The sequence below is a fragment of the Terrapene carolina genome, unplaced genomic scaffold, assembly GCF_002925995.2.
Source record: "Terrapene carolina triunguis isolate 2854851 unplaced genomic scaffold, T_m_triunguis-2.0 Scaffold227, whole genome shotgun sequence".
In the NCBI taxonomy this organism is placed as follows: Eukaryota; Metazoa; Chordata; order Testudines; family Emydidae; genus Terrapene; species Terrapene triunguis.
In genome coordinates this window covers 3,803,059-3,814,171 of record NW_020664578.1, presented here as the reverse complement: position 1 = coordinate 3,814,171, position 11,113 = coordinate 3,803,059, and the positions used below count along the sequence as shown (strand labels likewise).

General features: G+C 45.5%; 1 protein-coding gene across 2 annotated transcripts in view; it reads right to left on the bottom strand.

Moving 5' to 3' along the window:
* Positions 1-10,156, bottom strand: part of MRPS21 (mitochondrial ribosomal protein S21) — a 12,397-nt gene extending 2,241 nt beyond the window's left edge. The window contains exons 1-2 of one of the 2 annotated variants that reach the window (XM_024210822.2): positions 10,102-10,156; positions 9,024-9,227 (exon numbers count right to left, since the gene is read on the bottom strand). In XM_024210822.2, the coding sequence (XP_024066590.1) occupies positions 9,024-9,106 (83 nt within the window). In that variant the 5' untranslated portion in view covers positions 9,107-9,227; positions 10,102-10,156. Of the gene's footprint in view, positions 1-9,023; positions 9,228-9,917; positions 10,034-10,101 lie in introns of those variants that run through there. The other variant, XM_024210823.2, reaches the window with a different exon arrangement.
* Between the last annotated feature and the right edge of the window lie 957 nt (positions 10,157-11,113).

The following is an 11,113-nucleotide window of genomic DNA, read 5'->3' as shown; positions in this document are numbered from 1 at the left end:
CTGGGGGGGACAGGGGGAGGAAGGGGAGGGAACGGGCGGGAGTGAGAGAGAAGGGGGCGGCCAGGGCTACAGCACGGGCGCTACCACACGGCCCCTCCCGCTGCGCCGCCTCCTGCCGCGAGGGCTCCGCTCCGGTTGGCGGGGAGGGAAGGAAGAGGACTGCCCTGCAGGGCGCTCTGGTTCTCCGCGCCGCCGCCCCCTACAGGGCGGCCGGAGCGGAACAAGAACAAACAAACAAATAAAAAAAGCGGCTGTGCCGCCCTAGGATTGGGCAGAATGCCGCCTCGAACAATCTGCCGCCCCAAGCACCAGCTTGTTCAGCTGGTGCCTGGAGCCGGCCCTGCATAGGAGGAAGGATTTCAGGCACTTGTGCCCTATAAAAGAGGTGATCCACCTTGCTAGAGGGCTCTATCTACGATGACTACTACTATTAGGAGGCTGCACTTGTTTTTAATCAAACTTTCTAAGTTCCAAGGGGACTAGGCTAAGCTTAGTTTCCCTAAGCTTTTGTTCTTAGTTTTGTTTAGCATATGCAATCTTGGAACTGTTTGCAATTGTCTTTGAGAACACATGGAGGAGGGGTGAAGTCCCAGAAGACTAATGAAGGGGAAACATAGTGTCTTTAAAAAGGGGAACAAAGAGGACCTGGGGAATTATAGACCAGTCAGCCAGACTTCAATACCTGGAAAGATATTGGAACAAATTATTAAACAACCAATCTGTGAGCACCTGAAGGATAGCAGAGTTATAAGGAACAGCCAGCATGAATTTGCCAAGAACAAATCATGCCAAAACTACTTAATTTCCTTCTGTGTCTGGGTTACTGGCCTAGTAGCTAGGGGAGAAGCAGTAGATGTGCTATATCTTGATTTTAGTAAGGCTTTTGATAGTCCCACATCACATTCTCATAAGCAAACTAAGGACATGCGGTAGATGAAATTACTATAAGGTGGGTGCACAATAGGTTGAAAGACCGTACTCAAAGAATAGTTAATGGTTCGCTGTCAAACTGGGAAGACATATCCAGTGCGGTACCACGAGGGTCAATCCTGGGGCAGGTATTAGTCAATATTTTCATTAATAACTTGATAATGAAGTGCAGTGTATGCTCGTAAAATCTGCAGATGACACCAAGCTGGGAGGGGTTGCAGGCACTTTGGAGGACAGGATTAGAATTCAAAAAAGACCTTGACAATTTGGAGAATTGGTCTGAATTCAACAAGATGAAATTAAATAAGGACAAGTGCAAAGTACTTCACTTAGGAAGGAAAAATCAAATGCACAGCTACAAAATGGGGAATAATTGGCTGGGTGGTAGTGCTGAAAAGGATCTAGAGGTTATAGTGGATCACATACTGAATGAGAGTCAACAATGTGATGAAGTTGCAAAAAAGGTTAATATCATTAACAGGAGTGTCATATGTAAGACATGGGAGGTACTTGTCCTGTTCTACTCAGCACTGGTGAAGCCTCAGTTGGAGTCCAGTGTCCAGTTCTGGGTGCCACACTTTAGGAAAGATGTGGGCAAATTGGAGAGAATCCAAAGGAGAGCAACAAAAATGATAAAAGGTTTTGAAAGCCTGATCTGTGAGGAAAGGTTAAAAAAAACGGGACACGTTTAGTCTTGAGAAAAAGACGACTGAGGAGGACCTGTTGATAATCTTCAAATACGTTAAGACCTGTTATAAAGAGGACAGTAATCAGTTGTTCTCCATGCCCACAGATTGCACTTGCAGAACTACAGTGGGCTTTCTGATATGCCATGTCAGACTACAGGCACATTTAACAGCTTCACATGAGGAGCAGGGTGATTTAGTGGTTGCCGAAAGGCCTTGATGCAAAGGCTAAGTTAGTGACTTCATTGGATAACCTTTAACAAGACCCTTGGATCTCAGCCAGTCCAGCTGCTAAACTGTGTAAATACAGATGCTGCATAAGAATTCAATTCACATAAAATTGCCTGAGATCCATTTTGCCTGTGGCTTAGGACACTAACAATAACTGTAACATAGGAGCGTACAGGGCTGGCTCCAGCTTTTTTGGCGCCCCAAGCGGCGAAGCAAAAAAAAAAAAAGATAAAGCCGATCGGCGGCACTTCGGCAGCAGTTCAATCGCGCCACTTCATTCTTCTGCGGCAATTCAGCGGTGGGTCCTTCGCTCCCCCTCTTCCTCTTCAGCAGCACCTCGGCGGCAGCTCAAAGAGGAAGAGAGGGACTGAGGGACCTGTCACTGAATTGCCGTTGAAGACCCGGACGTGCCGCCCCTTTCCATTGGCCACCCCAAGCACCTGCTTCCTTCGCTGGTGCCTGGAGCCGGCCCTGGGAGTGTATCTCCTCCTTCAGGCACTAGAGGAATTTATCTGTCACAGCTGTCAGTCAACGACAGGCTTAAATCTTGTCACATCGGACTCTGCAGCTTTTCCAAAGTAAGATCAGGAATAGTTATTCCCTTGCTTTCTCCTGCACACATTGGACATCGAGAGGAATTTTACAGAGAAGGGAAACAGAAGCAGAGAGATCAGGGGAAGGGACTTGCCCCAGGTCATAGAAGTAAGAGAAGGACCTATTAAGCCACCCAGTCCATCTCTACGCTGAGGCCCAACCACTTGTGGTTTGTGATGTTCAGTTTTACAATGTACTGAGTAAGGAGGCTTCTACCACTTCTCAAAGGAGAGGAATCCATAGCCTAATATATCACACTACTGGGAAGTTTTCCTTGACATTCAGCCAGGATTTTCCCTTTCTTAATTTCAAACCATTACCTCTAGTTATTCCACCCTACTTAACTCCTCTCCTTCCTGGGTAATTACATATTTCAACTTACACCTTATTCCCCCCTTTTAGCCAAATTACACTTAAGATCACTTACACTACAAACACGAAACTTTTTCTCTTGCTTGTGTGGACAGAAAAAGACATGTATAGGAACCATGTTTTAGCCTAAGTATCTTAAAGAGTTTAAACATGGTTTCCCAACATCTATATGACAACTTGTTCTCATCTACGCCAGCAAGAATAAATCCCGTTCTAACACTGTTCGCCGACAGCCACGCTTAGACATGGCTATTTTTAAAGCACAGACAGGGCCTTAATCTTTCCTCTGAAATTGATCCCTCCACCTGCCTGATCATTTTTTGTTGCTCTTTATTCTTCAGGATTGAAGAAAATCAGAATGCACAATAGGGGGATTTCACCACTCCGTGGAGAAAACTGCTGTTTAGCTGTCCTTTCATATAAAGTACTTGATGTGTCTACTTGTGAATTTCTTATCAGCAAAGAGCACGTCAAGGGCTAATTCAGACAGAGCTTATACAGATTTAGCAACCTGCTGTAGTGATGCTTAACCTGTCCAGTAATACAGCCTTGATCAAATCTGTTACAGATTTTAAAGGGACACTGTCAATTACAGTCATTTAGGCCAGCAATTTAGGCATGTAAAGAAAAGGTTTTACAAACCTGATTATTAACAACAGAGTTTTAATTACATTATTAAAAAAAAAATCAATGAAAATTGTTTTTTGTTGAAATTTAAAAATTTCCTTTCGGTATTGGGAACTCAAACACTGCAACATCTCTGACAGGACATGTGAATCAGAAAATGAAACTGACCAGAAAAACATGAAATTGATTGGTTAGTTTTCATCGCCCAAACAAAATGAAGTGCCAAATAAAAAAAAAAATCAATAAAAAAAATAATGGCAGATAAGTTAGATTTTAAAACAACATTACTCTTGAGGTAACAAAAACAACAAGGAGTCCGGTGGCACCTTAAAGACGAATAGATTTATTTGGGCATAAGCTTTCATGGGTAACTTTCACTCCATGCATCTGAAGAAGTGAGGTTTTTTTACTCACGAAATCTTATGCCCAAATAAATCTGTTCGTCTTTAAGGTGCCTCTGTACTCCTTGTTGTTTTTGTGGACACAGACTAACACAGCTAACCCCTGACTCTTGAGGTAACAGAGTGTAAAGTACTGCTGGCATCACAAATAAAGGAATCTGCTTTTTAAAAAAATATTTTTTTAATTTGACAGTTTCCCTTTAACAAAGTTCAAATGTGAATAGAAGCCTTTTTAGAGAATAAGCATTCACATGGCAATGCACGCAGCCTGTATGTCAGCAGATAACGTGTGTAAGATAAATAGTCTTCAATGGACTGAAAAACCCACCCACAAGTGTCCAGCATCCAATAAAATACAGCTCAGTTGTCTCTAGTTCCCCTCCTTGTCACAAAAGGGCAGCCAATTGGAAGGCAGCAAGTTTTTCTGCATCAAGCACTTCTTACGTAACATCGTGCGCTTAGTTAGTCCCACGGGCAAGGGCTGAGAGATACACATGTTCAGCTCCCCAGCTGCACAGGCATTTTCAAAACGTGTTGCCCTTTGTACGGTTCTGAACAAACACTTATGGTGTAATTGCAGTCCAATCTATATATAAACCAACAACTATGAGCCGCAAATCTGCTGGGCACAGAAACGAGAGAAGAAATACCAAGACACACTGCTATTAAAAAGGGATACAGTCAGGGATCTGAGGGCCAGAAGCTGTCCTGCAAATACGTTTTTTTTAAATGAGCTACTCGGTGCTGAATGGTTCCAACTGCAGCTGGTAATTAGGTCCCCTCTAGCCATGGGCAGCCAGCTCCCACCCAGTTATGACCTGGCATGCACCATGCTGCAATAGCACAGCAATCAAAGAAGCCCAGTGCAGCATGGATCCAGAGTACAGGGCATAGCTTTGCAAAACTTGTTACATAAAGGGGTCCTTTGGACACAGAAGTACCTGACTTTGCAGAGCCATACCATATTCTTAAACACCACTTCCTGGACTCTAGTGTAATTCAGCTCCGCACGTCAGCGAAGTTCTCAGTTTCGTATCACCTGGGAGTGGTAGCTAGATAGAAAATCAGAACTATGGGGGAGACTTAAATAAAAGGCTTTAATATTTAGGAACATAATCCTCTAATTAATAACCTTTTACATTTTTACAGCACCTTTCAAATCCACAGGATATAAAAGCACATCACAAACTACATGTGTATAGCATCGCTGAAAGGCAGCCAGCTCTGGGGTGAAGGGGGCTGACCAACGGATACATAGCATACTGCAGAACAGGGCATTGCAAGGGAGAATAAAGGTTATACTCTGCCTTTGAAATAAAAGCAGCTGTCTGTTCTAAACTTCTTTAGGACGATGCAGAGCTGATCTCAAAACCACCCCCAGGTAGATGAAGTATTTGCCTTACACAGCAGAAAAGAGGTTTTATGCTAAACAAAACCCCAGGCCCAAAGTCCAACCTTTTCCAAAGACAGTCTCATTATCGGACGGGAGGGGAACACGACAAACAGAGGACCCTAACGCCACGCAAACACACACATAATGTGCAAGAAATCACAATGTTAGTCATAACTCCTGGCCTCAAAACACTAGCCCAGGAGATCAAAGTACTTAACAGAAGCTGAAGCCTGTTGCCAGTGTCTGAATCAATGTCACAATGAAATTGAGAGCTAACAAAGAAAACATATTGCCCTTCTGGATTTTTAGCACTGAGGCCAGCAGAGGTCAGTATGATCACAAGACTGAAGAAGAGTAAGTATAACGTTGGCACACAGCACAAAACATTGTCTACCAGTTACCACAGATTAGTAGATATCTGAATGAAGATAAAAAGAACAGGAGTACTTGTGGCACCTTAGAGACTAACAAATTTATTAGAGCATAAGCTTTCGTGGGCTACAACCCACTTCTTCGGATGCAACCGAAGAATGAATGAAGATACAAACACACATGCTAGTAAAGCAAGTAAAATCCCAAAGCAAGGCAATATTAAAGTATATGTGCTGGGCTTATGGGACATTAGTGATTTGTCTACACTACACAGCTTGGCCATGTTGCTAAAAGTCGGGCAGTGTAAACGCTGTTTGTCAGCACTTTTGCGGACAAAATACTTCCACTCCCTACGAGCAGGGGACGCGTTGTGGACAGGAGCGCACTCCTGCCAACAACGAGCCGTTTACACTGCCACTTGCCACGACAAAAGTTTTGTCTTTCGGGATGGAGGGCTTTTTTAAGCACCTGTGAATCACAAAAGTTGTGTCGTTCAATTGGCAGTGTAGACAAGCTTCGCTATATTTGTGGCTCACTCACTCAGCCGTAGTAGAAGGTACAATGCCCATGCTAGCAAGAGCCCTGGTCCCATTATTCTAGTGCAGTCTATATATTCATATGCCTGCAATGAGGGACCCTCAAATACACAAACATGGACTCAGGGGAATCCACAGAGGCAGAGTGGTGTAGTGGTTAGTGCAGATCACTGGGCGTCAAATCTTCATACTATTCTCAGCTCCACCACTGACTCTCTGACACACCTCGAGCAAGTCACTTCACACACCCCCACATTCTGTTTCCCCATCTGTAAAATGGGGATAAACCACCCATCTCATGGGGCAAGGAAAAGAACTGTAGGGCTTAGTTAATGTTAGTTCCTCAGATGCAAGGTGCTAGAGAAGGACAAAGTATTATTATTATACAGCATGTTACATTTGCAGACATTGGTTAATCTACAGAAGGGAAGTACAGCATTTACATTTTGCAGATGGAGAAACACAGATCTTGACTCACAAGCAGTGAGAGAGTTCTTGTCAAAGCCAGAAATCGATCACAGAACCCTGGTTCCTATGTTCAGGCCCATTATTTACTGAGCTCTGACAATATACTTGGCAATGCACAAACACAGGAAAATTCCCTAGCAGCTTACACTGTAAATCACATACACCAGGCTATGCCTCCTCTTTGATGGATGGAGATCTACATACCCTCACTGTAGAGCACTGCCCAAGGAACTCACATTAACCTGGAAGAATCAAATGATGGCCAGAGAACAAGAAGGGAAAGGCAATGAAAAAGACATTAAATTCTAAACATGGTCCAGCCATGAGGCTTGACAATTTATCTTGAAATGAAAAGGCCTGGCATAAATTAATATTTCTTTCCCCAAGACAGAGTTCCCCACTCAACTAAGACCTCATCCAGATCTGATGAGCATTATCCTTAACGCCTTCCAGTGTTCCAAACAAAGGCATCCTACCACATGTATGCTAGACCTCATGGTCAGACAAATGTCCCTTCACAGGATCATTCGGAATAAGAAAGCAAGTGTCACCGTTCAATATACAGACACTGCCCAGCGATCAAATACTATATGATAAAACACTTAAGCATTTTAGTCTGTTGTTTCTGAGGAACAAGTAAAGGGGGTTAATAACACAGCAAGAAGTTTACTATCCCTACACAGTGGAGACCTTCGTTTCTACCACAGATACTGCAAGCTCAAGGTCTTGTCTTGAATTCAGTCAGTGGCAGTTTGGGGTGCACAAGGAATGCAGGACCAAGCTGTAAGCCATCATGCAAGTTACATCATTTTAATTTGCATGACAGCAATTTCCTCAAGAATTAAAAGTTCAGCTGAATTTCCACACTTCATTTCTCTTTGTTCTACACTAAGCCTCCCACCTCTGTGCCATCCTTCATAGGCATGAACAACAATCATATTTTATCCTTCTCTGATGCTTTCCATCTTAGGATCTCAAAGCTTCCCAACACATCTGCAAGGTGGGCATTATCCTCATTTTCCAGGCGGGAAGCTGAGGTGCAGAGAGAAGTGATTTTACCAAGGCCAGACAGGACAGGTTTATCCAGATGATATATCAGCAGCAGATTGGAAAAATGAAGCCATGTTTCTAGTCCACAAAATCATCCTTCTTTCATACAATATGGAAAAGGCTTAGTGGGTCATCTAGTACAATGTTTCTCAACCTTTTTGATACCTGGGACTGGCTTACTGCCTTCCTAAACTGTGTCAGGGAGATCTCAGGGACTGGTCGTTGAAAAACACCGATCTAGTACACCCCAATGCCAATGCAGGATTACTCCCTCCAGTCCAGTTTTTAGTGGATTGTCCCTTTTCATTGAAACGAATGAGCTTCACTCAAATCTATAGAATGTCACAGTCCAAAATCTTGATATTAGCAAATACTTCCTAGTATTCAGCCCATGTTTTCCTTTTCCTTAAATTGTCACCCGAATTTTCTAGTTATAACCCTTTTGTGCTGCTCTAAACTAGTCCTTCCACTCATTGGCATCTACACCTTTTAAATACATGCACATGTTTTTTGTGTCCGTCCCCCCTCAAATGATCAATGTGAAATATTCATCCTTTGGCAGGCTTACTGGCTTTAATTGATGCTAAATGTTACCTTTTCCCCTTGAAATGTAAAGTAATGCAGATTTAAATGTAGTGATTTTAATTAACACAGTGTTGGGACACTCATTTTCATGTGACAAAATGAAAACGTTAAGTGAAGCTGAGAGACTGTTGTTGCCTTGTGCATTTCACATACATGATGAACCCAGGTTTGCTGAACTCCATTTCACTGATGCTCAGTTATTATTAATTAGGATTAATGAGTTCTTCCCTTTGCTTGGGACCCGGGCCTTTTGCCATACCCAGGACCAGCCAGCTTGTTTTAGACTAGATAGAACAGCCTAACAGGATCATAGCCCTGTAAAGCCACTTAGGATTCTCTTCACTGCAGTTTAAAGTCAGGGAACAGAAAATGCACACTTACCAGAACTTGTTAAAGGCCTCCCCCCTGATTTTTCTGTGTTCTCAAGTGTCACCACCCACTTTGGTCACAATCATTCAATTGACAGAAGTAAGAATAGAATTCAGACTCCTGACCCCCTCGGCCACTGCTCTAACCACTAGACCACATACGATTAAAACTATTACTACCTGTTAGAAATCTCCCTTCCCCTAGCAGGGGTTGAGAATGTGATTTGCTCAAGTGTTTCTTTGCTCTAACAGTATGCAAAGAAATACAAATCACAATTTATCTGAATGGAAGTAACCAACCAGAGACAAACCTAACAGTATTTGCCACAAACAAATAGAGAGGACTCACTTTGCTCATCAGTAAAATGCAGCCACTTCTGGAGTGGACTCTGACAGCTGTTAACATTTACCTGTTTAGTGTCCTGTAGGCAGCATCCACATTCCCATTCTGGACCATCACCGTTCTGGCAATAAATTTCAGGTGATGTGACATTTTGGGGGTAGCTGTTCCTGAAGAAGCTTAAATCACCGAGCTAGAGAGCTCTGTGCCGTGTTTTTGGCTGCCACACAGATAACCTGCTCTTCAGGGAGGCCACTGAAGTGAAGTCTGAGATCTGGGGGGGAAAGAAGCCCCAAAACTTAAGCATAAGTAACAGATTTCTAAACAGACATTTCTTGTGCCTTTTCCAATTGATGTGTATGGTGCAGAGCAATTGATTGGTTTCTATCCTAAGGTCCTTTTCTTTAGTAAATTTTAACCAGATCTCTTTTGACCCTATTAACAGCAAACTGTCGCACACCAGCAGAATTCTTGAAAATGCTACTAGATGTGCCCAGATTTCCTCTGGTCAGGCCTTGCTTATCCCGTGCTGCACTGATTACATTTTTCATGACTATCCCTTTGAAGACAGGCTTTAAAAAAATAACAATTGTAAAGTCCATCGGGGATTTGGGCTAGTTGGAGCTTTTTGCTCTCCAACGGCAAGAAAACGTTTGTGAAAACGTTTGCCAAAATCCCACATGTATTAAGTACTGTTAATTAATTGCACAAGGTGCATCTCAGCAACTACCCGCTCTTCCTCGGCTGGGGGGGTGCCATGCCCGCACCCCTCCCCAGGCTGGGGGTGACATGCCCCCACCCCTCCTCTGCCGCCCCTCCCCAGGCTGGGGGTGCCATGCCCCTACCCCCTCGTAGCTGGGAGGGGAACCCATGGCGGGGGGGGGGGGAATCCCTCACCCCTCCTCGGGCTGGGGGGCTGCCGTCCCCCTATTCCCTCCAGGGCTTGGGTCCCCCTTCGCCCCACCCGTTCGCTGGGGCCGGCCGATCCCAGCCCGCCCAGGAGGGGCCCGGCCACGACCCCGACCGCCTCGGCGCCGGGCCCAGCTTCCACGCGAGCCCGGGGATCCCGAGCGGCCTCCGGCCGCAGCGCCCGAACCGCGCCCTGGTCGCCGCCCCCACGGGGGACCCAGGCCCTGCGAGACACTCACCCCGCCCGAGTGCCCCGCGGGCAGGCCAGACACCGGAACCGGAACCGGAACGTAGCGCCCCCCCACCACCACATCCGCCTGGGAAACCATGGCAACCAGGCCCGCCTACTGGGGAGGTAGGAGGTGTTGGAGTTCAAGGCAGGAGGATGTTGGGGCGCAAGGCAGGGGGATGTGTTGGGGTGCAGGGGAGGGGGATGTTGGGGCACAGGGCAGGGGGAGGTGTTGAAGTTCAAGGCAGGGGGATGTTGGGACACAGGACAGAGGGAGGTGTTGGGGGCACAGGGCAGAGGGAGGTGTTGGGGGCACAGGGCGGGGATGGTGGTGTTGGGGCACAGGGCAGGGTTAGGCAGTTCCCATATTTTCAGGGCATGTACCCCTGGGGCTATGCAGAGGTCTCCCAGGGAGTACATCAACTCATCTAGATACTTACCTAGTTTTACAACAGGCCACATAAAAAGCACTTCCGAAGTCAGTACAAACTAAAATTTCATACAGCTAAAATGAGAAGTTAAGCAATTTTTCAGTAATAGTGTGCTGTAACACTTTTGTATTTTTATGTCTGAATTTGTAAGCAAGTAGTTTTTAAGGGTGATGAAACTTGGGGTACGCAAGACAAATCAGACTCCCGAAAGGGGTACAGTAGTCTGGAAAGGTTGAGAACCACTAGCTTAAGGCACAATGTTCTGCCATCCCTGTCTATCCTGCTGTTTTACAGAATGGCTACTTTATTGTGTTTCTATAGCTTAATTTTTTTTATGAGGCTAGACTGGTCTATTGTTCAGCAGGGCTGGCTTTAGGCCGATTCCCCCGATTCCCCAGAATCGGGCCCCACGCCTAAGAGGGCCCCGCGCCTTAGGCGCCTTTTTAATTTTTTTACTCACCCGGCGGCGGTCGGCGGGGGGTCCTTCAGTGCCACGGAAGACCCGGAGCGGACCCCCCCGCTGCCAAAATGCCGCCGAAGACCCGGAGCGGACCCCCCGCCGCCGAAGTCCCGGACCGCCGCCGGGTACTC